Genomic DNA, 14,610 nt, shown 5'->3' with positions numbered 1-14,610 from the left:
AAAAAAAAAAAAAGAATAGGCTTTTAAATGTGACACCAAGCAATTCTCAGTTCTTTTATCCTCACATTTTTACCAAGAACGTGCCCTTTGGAGCTCTCTACTTCCACATATCTCACCACTCATGATGGGCTTCAGCATTGCTTCCCTGCATTCTGTCAAATGAAGGGAGGGATCCTTGCTGTGTGGGAGCTCAGGGTTCCCATGGACCATATTGCTGTGCACATATCAGAGTGATCTAAGCAAGCTTAGAGCAGATGTGAGTGGTCTAAGAGGAGCTGCCCAGCTCTTACAGCTTCCTAGGTAACGTGCTGCACTCTTGGTATTCTCTTTCTCTCACTTTTGCTGTGCTTTTTCTGATTTGATACATCGGTTCACTTAGCTGGTATTTAATAAGTGCCCACTATGATCAGGCATGCGCAATAGGGTGCTAGTAACATGGAGCTGGTTACTGTGTTAATTACACAGTTAAGAACTTAGGAGGAGGGCCTCGTGAGATGGCTCACCAGTAAAGAGCACTGACTGCTCTCTCAAAGGTCCTGAGTTCAAATCCCAGCAACCACATGGTGGCTCACAACCACCCGTAATGAGATCTGACGCCCTCTTCTGGTGTGTCTGAAGACAGCTACAGTGTACGTACAAATATTAATAAATCTTTGGGCTGGAGCAAGTGGGTCCAAAGTGAACAGGGCCGGAGAGAAGAAAATGCGTCTGAAGACAGCTACAGTGCACTTGCATGGAAACTACACAGCAGTTAAGAATGCAGAGGGAAGGACAGCCTTCCCCACTAAAGTGAGTGGCACTTATGCTGAGATTTTGATGTTAACCCGTTGTCATCCTTCTGTGTTAGCCAAAGTCCTCACAGCTTTTGTCCATCAGGAGGAGTCTCAGTCTAACCATCACTGGATACCAGCTTTCCTAATTGCTCTTTTTCATATAGTATTCTATGACTATCTGTTGACAGTGTAGTTTTTACTAATACTTCTTCTTGGTGGGTTATCTTATAATTAAGACAGACTTTCGTTATCAAAGTTACTGTGTGTTATACCTTAAGGGAGCTGGATCAGTGTAGAACCAAGAACAAGACTGACTCCTTTAGAGTCTAGAACATTTCATTGATTTTACTTTGCTTAGAAGTTAAAAAACAAACCTGTTGTGTTGTTTATGCCTAGGCTTTATGTACAGACAGAGATCTTCAGGAAATGGGGATCCCCTTAGGACCCAGAAAGAAGATACTGAACCATTTCAGTGGCAGGAAGAATTCAGTGGTATGTGTCTAAAATGGCTTAGTGGCGTGAGAAGGTTCTTTGACACTGATGGTATCTTTATGCTTTGTGAGATAGACACCCTGCGTACCAAGTACTGCTCTGGGCGGTTTTCCATTCTGGGGATGAAGTCTAGAACCTTACCCATGCTAGGCAAGCACCTGAAAACTGGGTGCTTGATTGTTTTTTTTTTTAAATGTTTTATTTTAAGACAGAGTCTCACTAAGTTGCCCTGGCTGGTTTTGAACTCACTCTATAGGCCAGGGAGACTTCAATTTGAATTTGAAACCATCCTGCCTCAAGCCTCCCGAGTAACTGGGACTGTTGTCCTGCAGCACCAAGCCCAGCCAGTGCTGCTGTCTTTGTTTTGTGTATTGGCCAGGTGAGGTCTCTCTATGTTACTCAAGTGTCTTCACACTCCTGGCATTTTTATTTTCCTTGAGACAGGGTATTACTCTGTAGCTGTGACTGTCCTGAAACACACTATGTAGACCAAGTTGTCCTCCAGCATTGCTTCCCAAGTGCTGGGATCAAAGGTGTGTGCACTACTATACCTGGCTTCCTCTTTCCTTAGCCAAATTGTTTGAACTACAGATGAGGGCTACCACTCTTGACAGAGTAGTTTTCATCATTAGACTTGGCTCTTCTTTTAGAAATTAAACATATTTTCTTTATCTGCATCTTTAGATACACTTTTGTTTTCACGTCTTTCTCCTAGAGCTCCTACTGTTTAGATTTATCTTTATAACAGTGTGATTCATATCATATGATTAACTTTTTGCAATATAAAATCCAGTTGTTTTTAGGCTTCCTTATTTTTTATAACCATTCCTACTAATTCTAGTATGTCTCCATCAACTCCAGAGCACATCCCGTACTGATTTGTAGTCATCATTGCGTATGACTGCGGCCTTTGCCAGCCACTGACAGTCTCTGTGTTTATGCTTCTCTTTTTAATAGTAAATTTTCATACAAGTGAAATTATGCATATATAGCCTTTTATGACTGCCCTTTTTCATTTAGCAAAGTACTGCATATTAAGATCTGTATATGTCCTTTCTGTCTGTGTGTGTGTGTGTGTGTGTGTGTGTGTGTGTGTGTGTGTGTGTCTGAGTGCTGGCATCATGGGCACTATACCTAGTTTCAGGCCGTAGTGATTAATTCCTTTTCAACTTTTCAGTAGACCCAAGTCTTTGTAAGACACAAGTCATGCATGCATTCATTAATTCATTCATTCATTATATTGAGATAGGGTCTTACTGTGTAGAACTGCCTTGCGTGGACGTCACAGAGATCTGCCTGCCTCTGTCTCTAGAGTGCTGGCCTTAAAGGTGTGTGCTATACCACAGCTGGTAAGATCCAAGTCTTGATCCAGTATTTGTATTATGTGCAACCCCCAGAGAGACATCACATTTGCCTTCATTGCAGACACATACACTTTGTAGAATTTAGCAACGGGTGTTTTGCCTGTCATATGGTTACTTGAAATTCCAGCTGGTGCCAAAATGTTTTCGTAATTTATTTTTATTTATATATTTTTGAGACATGGTCTTACTGTGTAGTTGTAGCTAACCTAGGACCCACATGTAGATCAGGCTGGCCTTTAACTCATAAAGATGGGTCTGCCTCTAACTCCTCCCAAGTGCTGGGGTTAAAGGTGGGCTCCACCATGCCTAGAATTTACTTATTTTTTTTAAGATTTATTTTATTGTTTTGTTTTTATATGTTTGATTGCATGTGTGTCTGTGTACTCATGTGTGTGCCTGGTACCCATGGAGATCAGAAGAGGACATTGGATTCTCTGGGTCTGCAGTTACAGCTAGTTGTGAGCTACCATGTGTGTGCTGGGAACCAACCCCCAAGTCCTCTGGAGAGCAGCCAGTCTTACCCACTGCGCCGTCTCCAGCCCCTCATCCATTGTTTTGAAGCACATAGGGCTATCAGCTCATATCATACGGCAACTATCATTTTTTTAGTACATTTATCTTGTTTTGTAAGGGACGCTACATAGAATTATTGGTTGCCATTTTAAAGCTTTTCCTTTGACTGTAGCAGCTATTTCCAGGGAATAGTATTTCCATGAAACTATTTTTTTCTTTTATTCTTTTTAGGGTATTAATAAACCAGCCATGTCAACCTCTGAGGTAAACATCTCCAAGGAAAATGGTGAATATCTGGATGTTGGCATTGGGCAGGTAAAAGTACTCTTTGGTTTTGGGGGTTTGTTTTTTTCTACTAGTCATTGGTAGGAATAGATAAGACTCATTTTTAATGAGGACTGGCTTTTTTCCTCCTTCCAGGTGTCTGTAAAATACCCCAGGCTCAACTACAAACCAGAAATCTTCTTCGCCTTTGGCTCGCCCATCGGAATGTTTCTTACTGTCCGAGGGTTACGAAGGATCGACCCTAATTATAAATTCCCTACATGCAAAGGTTTCTTCAATATTTACCATCCAGTAAGCATTGAATAGCTGCTATATGTTTTTTATTCTTTAGAAATTAGACAGTTGTTAGTATTGATTAGGAAGAAGAAATTAGGAGCTGGCGCTGGTGTATGCCTTTAATCCCAGCACTTGGGGGGTAGGGGATATGGATCTCTTGAGTTCTAGGCCAGCCTGATCTGCAGAGCTGGTGGCTGGACAGCCTGAGCTAAGAAGTGATTAGATAGGAGAGCTGTGTGTATTCAGGTGTATGAGCCCAAGGACAGCCTCAGTGCTGTCTGATGGGTTTTTGTTTTTGTTTTGTTTTTGGGGGGCTCAGGGCCTCTCATTGACCTGGCCTGTATCTTGGCAAGCAGGCTAGATTGTCTAGCCAGTGAGCCTCAGGGATCTGCCTATCTCCACCTTCCCAGTGCTGGGATTTACAGGTTGTCAGGTTGGTTGTTTTTTAATATACGTTCTAGGGATCAGACTTAGTTCCCTTGCAGGTCAAGCACTGTATTGCCTGAGCCATCTCCCAGTCCACAACTGTACCTCTTTACAAAATAAATGTAATTATTTTTATCTCAGATACATAATTCTTCACTCTGTCTTATTAGGGATGAATAGTTAGCTGTTATTTTCCTATGCAGTTTGATCCTGTGGCATATAGGATTGAGCCAATGGTGGCCCCAGGAATAGAGTTTGAGCCAATGCTGATCCCACACCACAAAGGCAGGAAGCGGATGCACTTAGGTGAGTCTGTTAATAGACCTTGATAATTCTGGATGTGCTGGTGAGTATAAACTAAGTGGACTGAATTCTGTTCTTTGTTTTAACCTTGACATCTCACAGCATACTTTATTCACTCACGTTTCAGAACTGAGAGAGGGCTTGACCAGGATGAGTATGGACCTGAAGAACAACTTGCTGGGGTCACTGAGGATGGCCTGGAAGTCTTTCACCAGAGGCCCATACCCTGCCTTACAAGCCTCAGAAACTGCAGAAGAAACTGAGGCAGAACCCGAATCAAGTTCAGAAAAGTCCAATGGTCAGTGACAGGACATAGAAATGACCCGAGGAGGGATGCTGTGCTGTGGAGTTCTTTCCCAGGGCCTGCTTCCCTTTCCCTTTAATTATGTAGGGTCTATTCTGTGAGTCATAGTTGACCTTGAGCTATGCTAACCTTTCCTGCATTTTAATTGCTGAAAGTTAGGATGAAATTTTTGTGTGAGGAGGAAAATGTCAAAAGAAGCTATTTACTACCCTTGAAACATTTCCCACTTTGGATTTTTGAATAATGTTAAAAGCCTACTCTGTTAGGCATGGTGACACAACTCTTTAATCCCTCTGCTTAGGAGGCAGAGACAGAGGCAGGTGATCTTTGTGAGTTTGAGGCCAGCCTGATCTACATAATTAGTTTCAGGCTAGTCAAGGCTACATAGAGACCCTATCCCTAAAAGCAAAACAAAATCCTACTGTTAAGTTTCTACTTAAAAATAATAATAATTTATGTGTTTGTGTGAATAGTGGAGGCCAGAAGAGGGTACTGTATCCCTGATGCTGAAGGTACATGCATTTGTGAGCTGCCCAACATGGGTGCTAGGAACTAAATGTGTCCCTCTGGAAGATGAGCAAGTGCACGAACCTGCCCAGCCAGCCTGCAAGCTCCTTTTCCTTTCCCTTCCCTTTCAACAGCATTTGTCTTCACTCTTATGTGTGTGTGCGTGCATTCTTGAGTGTGTGTATGTATCAAGTGAGTTCCTGATGCTGTCAGAGGCCAGAGTCACTGCATCCCCTGGTATTGGTGTCACAGGGGCTATACTCTCCTTGATGGAGGTATTGGGAATTAAGAACAGTAAGTTCTTTCAAGAACAGTAAGTACTCTTAATTGCTGAGCCATTCTTACACTTTTTATAAGGTGAAGTGTGTGTGTGTGTGTGTGTGTGTGTTATCAGTTTCCATTGCTGAGGACTAGCTAGGATACTCAGTTTCCTATAGAGTCTTCTTGGTTTGCATTTAGTTTATAAAATTCAAGATACCTGACTCATGGATGTACAGGTGATGAGATGTGTTGATCAGAAGAAGAATTTGAACAAAATTAGTGTGACTTGAGGAACTTAAAAAATTGAGAGGAAGACAGAAGGGAGCTCTGAGCAGAGTACCTCATTATAAGTAAACATGGGGTCTGAGGGAGTGCAAAGTCTTTTAGATGGATGTGTTTGTGTGTATGTGTGTGTGTGTGTCTGTCTGTCTGTGTGTACATCTTCATGGGCACATATACATGTGTGCAATGTGTGTGTTGGTATGCATGCATGTGCAGGCCAGAGTGTCTTCCTCCATTTTTCTCGACCTTAGTTCATTTAGACTACGTTTATTTATTAGACTTAGTCATTCGGGCCTTTCCCTGATCCTGGAGCTCATCACCTGGCGCCCAGTCCTCCTGCCTCTGCCTCCCTGGTGTTGGGATTACAGCTCATGCTGCCACCTCCAGCTTTCTGGTGGGTGTCTGGGTGTTGGTGATAGGAGTGCAGTCCCTCGAGCTTGCAGGGTAAGCAGTTAGCCACCTCAGCAGAGTCATTTCTCCAGTCCTGTACTTAGCCCCTTACAATGGCCCTTCTGTATCCAGAAGCCAACACAGAGGAGCCTCCTGTGGAAGTTAAAGAAGAGGCTCCCATCAATGTGGGCATGCTGAATGGAGGCCAGCGTATTGACTACGTGCTACAAGAGAAGCCCATTGAAAGTTTCAATGAATATTTATTTGCTTTACAAAGCCATCTATGCTACTGGTGAGTGGTTTCTGTTGTTTTGTGTTCTGCTTTTTTGTTGTTGTTTTTTGAGACAGGGTTTCTCTGTGTAGCCCTGGCTGTCCTGGAACTCACTCTGTAGATCAGGCTGGCCTTGAACTCAGAGATCTGCCTGCCTCTGCCTCCCAAGTGCTGGGATTAAAGGCGTGCACCACCACGCCCGGCGTGTTCTGTTTTCTTGTCTTCCCTTTTGGCTTCTCTAGGGTTGAGCAGGGTCTCGGAAGTTCTGGCACCCAGCTTCACCCCAGTTGGCTCAGACCTTTAACATTTATCTTTCAATGCTTTCATGCCTGTAACTCTAGCATTTGTGATGCTGAATCTGGAGGATTTCAAGTGTGTAGGCAGCCTCTGAAATCCTCCTCCCTTACCCTACTAAGGGGTTAGGGGAAGAAAAGGAAATAAAAGAAAGCGACCCATTTAAAAGCATTCACAATATCTGTCACATGTATTATTATTAAATATAATTAATTGCCTGATGGATTGTAGATCATTAGTGGTGGTTACTAAATTTTGTGCCATTTACCAATACAGTTTCATCACCAACGAAGCAGAAATAAAGAAAAATAAAGCTAGAACAATAAGATGGGCACAGAGAAGTATTTTTAAAAGATGCTCACCTGTAATCAAGTATTCTGGAGGCTGGGGCAGGAGGTTTGCTGTGACCTTGTTTTATGTTGAGGAATTTATCAGTGGAACTCTGATAAGGGGTAATTCTGGTGTAATCACTGCCCTCTCGATATGGTAAATAATGCCAAACTAAAGCTTAGCCTAACCATTCACTATAAGGAGCTAAAGTAATGCCCTTGAAATATGTTCTCTTTACAATGCTTTCTTTAAAAACACTTAGTTATAGTTATTTGTGTGTGCATGTTCTATAGCATGTAAGTGGGAGTTAGCACAACTTGTGGAATTAAGCTGAAGGGCTCAGTCTTGGTGGCACATACCTCTACAGCTAAGCTAGTGCACTGGTCTTGTTTGTTTGCTTATTACAGAATTAAACCTAATTTAAAAACTTTTTCTTTAAAGCTGGAAATGTTGGTACATGGCTGTATCCCAGGACTTGTGAGGTGGAGGCAGGAGGATCCGGAGCTCCAGGCCATGTGCTGCTCTGTTTCAAGTTTGAGACTAGCCTGGGCTACATGAGCCCCTGTCTCAGAGCCCAAAATGCTAGACAAGAAAGAATGCATCTCCTAGTCTGGATTAATTTTTTTCTGAGTGGTGTGAAATTCAAAGGAAGATAAATAATTTAGAGGGAGGGAAGGGGGAGAGAGCGCAAGCACTCCATCTCATCCTGGGCCAGGGTAGTGGGTGTCCCCACATGCAGCTGTCATGTGTCTTGTAGTAATGAGAAAGAAAGATTTCCTTTAAGATGTAGATAGACAAATCTTCTGCCTTGTCTACTGATACTTTTGCGTTTCTTCATTTTTTTAGACATAATGTTCCACTTTATTTTTTTAAGATTTATTTATTTATGTATATGAGTGCCGTCTTCCTGCAGAAGAAGGCATCAGGTCCATTATAGAAGATTGTGAGCCACCATGTGGTTGCTAGGAATTGAACTCAGGACCTATGAAAGAGCAGTCAGTGCTCTTATTCGCTGAGCCATCTGCAGCCCAAGTGTTGCCCTTTATTAATTTATCACAGTTGTAAGTCAGTCCTCTGCTGGTAGACCTTTTACTCTTTACAGCATGTCCATGTTGCCCCATCCACTCAAGCCTTACTTACAAATGGAATTGCTGGCATAAAGGCTATATGCGTTTGTAATATTTGGTAAATGCTGCCGAACAAAGGTTACAAAAGCATTTATCATATTTATTTATTAGTGTTTGTGTATGCATGTGTCCTGGTGACCCGACTCAGCTTCGCAGGAAGGAAATGCTGTATTCACTGACTCTTCTCCCTGGCCCAGAGTGTCCACTTTACATTCTCATCACATACAGTGGACATTACATGGCATTACAGTGTTTCCCATAGCTTTTTGTGTTTTGAGAATAGATTTTTGTGTGATGTATGTACGTGTTTGTGTGCACATGTGCATGCAGGCAATGTGCACCATCTGTACTTATAGATGGAGGCCAAAGGTCACTGTCAGTGCCTTTCTTTCATGTTTTCACCTTATTTTTTGAGACAAGTCTCTCTGAACCTGGTTGATTAGGCCAGGCTGACTGGTCAGTGAGCTCTGGGGACAGACCAGTCCCATTTGTTTCCCCAGGTCCTGAGGTTGTAGTTCCATGCCTCCTAACCTGGCTTTCATGTGGCTCCTAGTGCTCTTAGCCACTGAGCCATCTTCTCTAGCCCTTAAAATGTTGTTTTAAAATCTATTATTATTATTAATTATTATTTATTATTATTATTGTGAGTGTGTATATGTGAATTGAACCATGTGGGAATTGAACTTAGGACCTCTGGAAGAGCAGTCAGTGAATGCTGTTAACTGCTGAGCCATCTCTCCAGCCCCTAGAGTTCTCTTTTTAAAAGTATTTATGTTATTCTGTGCATGAGTGTGAGCACTTGTGCTGTGGCCCACATGTGGAGGTCAGAGGACAACTTTTGGGAGTTGGTTCTTGCTTTCTACCTTGCTGAGGCCTGGTTTCTCTCATGCCACTGTGCTACACATACTGTGGAATGGCTGGCCTGAGAGTGTCTAGCAGATTATCCTGGCTGCTCTTCCCATCTCACCATAGGAGTGCTGCGATTTCAGATGCACACCAGACACACGGCTTTTACATGGCCTCTGGAGGTCAGACTCTGGCCTTGATCCCCAGGCCTTCTCTGTGGAGGTTAAGCTGAGAGACCTGCATGTGGAATTGTGGGGCCCTGCATGTGGAATTGTGGGGTGTAAGGGTTAGCTGTTAAAATAATCCCACCTACACAAGTGTGTGTGTGAACAAACATTTTGTTGCCAGCAATCCTAACACCAAAAGGAACAAGTAGTTGGACATCTGAGCTTGAAGCCAGCCAGAGCTATCACTTGCGATCCTGTCTAAAAATAAAACAAAAATAAACAAAAAAATCCCCCAAACAAATGAAAACAAAATCTTGTTCTTTTTTTGAGACAGGGTTTTTCTGTGTAGCCCTTGCTGTCCTGGAACTCACTCTGTAGACCAGGCTGGCCTCAAACTCAGAAATCTGCCTGCCTCTGCCTCCCAAGTGCTGGGATTAAGGGCGTGCGCCACCACCACCACCGCCTGGCGAGCCTCTTTTTTGTTGTTGTTAAGTAACTTATTTATTTTATATACAGTGCTGTTTTGCCTGCATGTGTGTGTACAAGGATGTTAGGTCACCTAGAACTGGAGCCACAGACAGTTGTGAGCCACCATGTAGGTGCTGGGTATTGAATTTGGGTCCTCTTGAAGAGCAGGCAGTGCTTAGCCACTGAGCCATCTGACCATTCCAGAGCCTTTTTTTTTTTAATAGAGACATTCAAGATTTTTTTTTTTTTTTCTGAGACAGGGTTTCTCTGTGTAGCCCTGGCTGTTCTGGAACTCACTTTGTAGACCAGGCTGGCCTTGAACTAANAAATCCNCCTGCCTCTGCCTCCCGAGTGCTGGGATTAACAAGATTTTTTTTTTTTTTTTTTGATATAGGACCTTACTATGTAGACATCTAAAACTGTTCTAAAACTAACTTTCATAGTTTTGAGAATGTTGGTTCTAATCTTTTTTACCCAGTTTCTCCTTGCTTCCTGGGAAGGCAAATGCTCAGAGCTCCTATGGTATGGTCACTCCTTCCTTACTGGTTTTCAATGTAGACCCGAGCTGTGGCTCCCTGGTGTGGCCTGCTGTGTATGGCAGGTCCTTCTGTGCGAGTGCATTACTGTTAGTGTTTTGCTGAAGAGTTTTGTGTCCCTATTTGTGAGGGATAATCATTTTTAGTCTCTCATTTTTGGCCTTCTTTTGGTTAATAATGACTTTCAAAATAAATAGTTAATTCATTTTCCTGTTTTGGAATAATTTGAACTGATTTTTTTCTTTCTGTCTTTAAAGTTTTGTGGGTTTTTGGGTGGGGGCGTGTTTCGAGAAAGGGTTTCTCTGTGCAGTCCTGGCTGTCTAGAACTCACTCTGTAGACCAGGCTGGCCTCGAACTCAGAGAGTGCTGAAGAAGGCATGTGCCAACACAACCTGGCTATATTTATTTTATGTGTGTGGGTGTTTTGCTTGCTTATGTCTTTGCACCATGTGCCATACAGTGTGCCCACGGAGACCAGGAAGATGGCATTGGGTCCCCTTGGCTGCTTCAGAAGGGAGATAGACTAGAGAGTCAGGTTTTCTGAGCATGAGGCAAGATAGCTAGCAGGATCTGTCTATAATTTTAGCACTTGTGAGGCTGGAGCAGAAAGATATGTGCAAGTTCAATGCCAGCCAGGGTCACATAGCAAAATGTCTCCAAAAAAAATGAGAAAATTCTAGAGAATGTAGCAAGGCTCCGCAGTGGAAGTTTGCGAGTTGCTGGATGTCAGGGGGTGGAGGGGTATCAGAGTGAGAAAGATGAGAGTCTCAAGCTGGTGTTTAGGAAAAGGACTCTAAACCAGGAAGTGGTTATAAATGTAAAATATGCATATTACATATTTTTTTTCTCTCTGTATGGGTTATGTGTGTGTGCATGAATACGTATGTGCTCATGTGAGGTGACCAGGGAGCCTCAGCACTCAGCCGTCACTATGCTGTTAGCTATCCGAGGCTCAGCAGCCTGGCGATTCATGTGAGTGTTGTGTTCCACGCTCAGACCCCGTCTAGCCGCAGAGCCTTCTCTCTAACCCCATCTGCTACATTGGGAATTCTGGGTCATACAATCTTATTGCCTTTTCTAAAAAGCAAATAAGTTTAAAAATGAAGGTGATGAACGGACAGCTGCTCCTGTTGTTTCAAGAATGCCTCTGGGAGCTAAGAGTGGGTTTATGCTTGTAGTCCTGAGGCAAGAGGCTGAGGCTGGAGGATTTCTGTGAATTCAAGACCAGCCTAAGCCATAGAGTAAGTTCCAGGCACAGCGTGGGCTAGAGTGAGGCCTGCCTCGAGCAGTCATTTACCGCCTTTATGATGGAAGGGGCCAGCACCCCTCTTCCTGTTTCCAGACCACCTCCCAAACCACTAGCAATGGACCTTTAAGGCACATATTTTAAAGTAGTAAAAATTAATAAAAAGCTAAGGTATTTGTATAGATTACATGAAAAGCATATGGTACCAGACGGTTTTGTCTTTTCTCAATGTAAGTTTTTCTCTCCACAGGGAATCTGAAGATACAGTATTGCTGGTTCTCAAAGAGATCTACCAAACCCAGGGTATCTTCCTTGACCAGCCTTTACAGTAAAACTGACCCATCTGTGGCTGCTTAATGTAAGTTTTTAATGCAGTGAAGTGTTGACCACGTTATAAGGAACATTGGAACCTTGAGCTCTTTGTACAGCTCTGTCTACATCCCCGAGATCTAGGTAAAACTCACTTCGAGGACACTGGTTAAAATTCACAGGAAGTGTCCAGTGTCCACTCAGAAAAGGATTGGTGTACATCTTACCTTGTGCTTGGGATCCCAAGTTACCACCCAGCCTCCAGACAGGAACCTGGAAAGTCTGTATTAGATCTACTGTGGCATTCTCTGGTAGCTGCTTCCCCTGGGTGTCCACCCTGACCTTCTCCCCCTCTCTCCCATAGATGGATACTGAGGGAGACTGTCCTGAAAATCCACACGCTTGCTGCTGCAGCTTCCTTCTCAGCTACCTTGTGTCCTGCATGCTGCCTGCCTTACTCCACGGGATCTTCCCAAGAGAACCCTCTTTGGAGACTACTGGAAAGTGGGGGGGGGGGGGCACTCACTGCTCTGTATGAACGCTCAGCAGGTAGTGTAGCTAGGACGTTTACATATCCCAATGCTTTAACAGCAGCACTTCCTTGCTTCTTACATGGGAATGAATACAGTCTGTCTACGGGGCTTGGGGGGTCCCTCCTTATCCTTACAAACTGTACGGGTGGGAGTATATTAAGATGTAGAGGTACTTAGGGTTCCTGGCCCTCTGTTGTTCTCTGTGCTGGAGGGCTGAGCATCACTGGATTTGGGAGAGCTGCTGGCTTTTGAGCCAGCTTTTCTTTCCTAGATGATATGAAGATCAGACAGAAGCTTACTAATAACACAGTTTGCTCTGAACACTGTCAGTGGGTGGATTGGAGAACCACTGGTGCTGGTCCTCACAACTGCTTCAGCTTCTGTAACCCTGAAGGTTGTATTAACTGTGTGCCTGCTCTTTTACACCATATTCCAAGCCAGCGGTGAAGTTGAGGACATTACTGGGTAATACTTATTTTGAAGGTCAACCTGAAATGACATGGCCCTTCCCTGCTGTTCACGTTGTAGCACCGATTTAAGTCACCTGCTCCTTCCACTTGAGTAAAGGAAGTATGTGACATAAATGTCACAGCTTTTTTTTTTTTTTTTTTTTTTTTTTNACTCACTTTGTAGACCAGGCTGGCCTCGAACTCAGAAATTCGCCTGCCTCTGCCTCCCGAGTGCTGGAATTAAAGGTGTGCGCCACCACTGCCCGGCTGCGTCACTGCTTTCTGAGGTACCATCAAATTGTTTACTACAGTTGGCAGTCATGGATTTGAGCATGCGAGCTTCTGAAGGAAACCCATGTCTACAGGGTCTGAGGAGCAGCTGTGTGTGCTGTGCACTGGGAGCTGAATCTGGATAACTCAAGGCACATTTATCATGAGGAAAGGTGACTTTACACTAAGTCTTCCCTTCCTTAGCATGTGCCGTCATCTTTGTCCTCCTCACGATTGTCCTTTATTTAACTCTGTAGATTATCTCCTGATTTCCACAGGACTCTTTATAGAGTGGCAGGAGAGGTGAGCTGTGTTTTGATTTTTTTCCTTCTTTTGTAAACCTATCATGGTATCCCGAGGCACTGCACATAACATGCCCTGAAACCCTCAGATGGCAGTGCCCTTTACAGACAGGCAAAGGGAGGGAAGCACTGTGCCCTGGACGTTAGAGAGGCAAGCGTGGCTCTCAGGCCTGGCCTGCCTTCCTGCTCATGGGTAATACTGGATGAGCAAGCTACTAAGGAGTCCCAGGTATATGGAACACTTTATTTTTTCTACAATATGTCTTGAGTAAGAATACCTGAGAATTAAGTGGTCTATTCATTAAATACTAAAAAGTAAGTTTTGTCAGTTGCTGTCTAGAGGTTTGTTTACTCTTGTTAGCAGAGTCACTACTACCTAAGAGTAAACCAAAGCACAACCAAGAGTGCGTTCTTGTGACCAAAGATGGGCAGCTTGGCCCTGGAGAGCTACATAAACCGCTGCACTGAGAAAGGCTTCTTCCCGCAGTCCGGTACTTACACCTCACCGAGATCCGCTTGTGGCGTTACCATGGCTGAGTGTTAAGACAAGGCAGTGTGGTGGCAAGGGACCTAGGTGTGGATCTGCACTGCGTCGTTTGTTATCGTGTACAATCTCCTGACCGAGGCTGTTCTAGACTCCAGTGTGACAGCATTTGTCTGTGATTCTGGCAGCACAGTTAGCAGGAGACTGTTTGCAAGGGGGGGGGGGGTGTGTTAGTAGCTCTGACTACCTTGCTGATATTTTGCACTTTTGAAATGTTTGTTTTATATGTGATTATATTTAAGACTTTAGTAAATGCTGAAATAAAACTATTGACCATTTGCCTACATTCATGTGGCCTTATCTATCATCAAGAAAATCAATATAGTAGGCATTTCCTCTTACGTGTTACTAAATTCAAAACAAAAGTTTTAGGCAAATAACTGACAGTAAGCTCTTTTCACTTGACTGATGTTTACATTCTCATGGACACTGTAGCTCAGAATTGAAAGCGGGCCTATAAATGCAGACAACAGAGCCTGTCCTTTAGCATCTGCACTATTAGCTTATACAACAGACACCAGCAGTTAGTTACATACACCAGATGGGAAGCCAGTCTTAATCTAGCCCTGAGTGGTTCTTATAAATTACAGACCGCCAGACACACTCTTCTGTTTCACTGAGAACACGTTTAAGACGATGTCAGAGCTGGGCAATGCTGGGCATGCTTTTAGTCCTAGCACTGTGGAGGCAGAGGCAGGTGGATCGCTTGAGTTCACATGCACACGCACACACACAGAGTATG

The 14,610-nt window shown here is 43.6% G+C and overlaps 1 protein-coding gene across 3 annotated transcripts in view; it reads left to right on the top strand.

Moving 5' to 3' along the window:
• Ddhd2 (DDHD domain containing 2) overlaps window positions 1–12,916 on the top strand; it is a 29,088-nt gene extending 16,172 nt beyond the window's left edge. For 2 of the 3 annotated variants that reach the window (XM_021169791.2, XM_021169790.2), the window contains exons 11-18: window positions 1,170–1,265; window positions 3,374–3,457; window positions 3,563–3,718; window positions 4,333–4,435; window positions 4,560–4,730; window positions 6,309–6,468; window positions 11,712–11,819; window positions 12,135–12,916. In XM_021169791.2, the coding sequence (XP_021025450.1) occupies window positions 1,170–1,265; window positions 3,374–3,457; window positions 3,563–3,718; window positions 4,333–4,435; window positions 4,560–4,730; window positions 6,309–6,468; window positions 11,712–11,793 (852 nt within the window). In that variant the 3' untranslated portion in view covers window positions 11,794–11,819; window positions 12,135–12,916. Of the gene's footprint in view, window positions 1–1,169; window positions 1,266–3,373; window positions 3,458–3,562; window positions 3,719–4,332; window positions 4,436–4,559; window positions 4,731–6,308; window positions 6,469–11,711; window positions 11,820–12,134 lie in introns of those variants that run through there. The other variant, XR_002378527.1, reaches the window with a different exon arrangement.
• Window positions 12,917–14,610: the final 1,694 nt, after the last annotated feature.

This window comes from Mus caroli, chromosome 8 (assembly GCF_900094665.2).
Source record: "Mus caroli chromosome 8, CAROLI_EIJ_v1.1, whole genome shotgun sequence".
Taxonomy (NCBI): domain Eukaryota; kingdom Metazoa; phylum Chordata; class Mammalia; order Rodentia; family Muridae; genus Mus; species Mus caroli.
The sequence above is the reverse complement of the archived record's forward strand: the minus strand, read 5'-3'. Positions and strand labels throughout refer to the sequence as shown.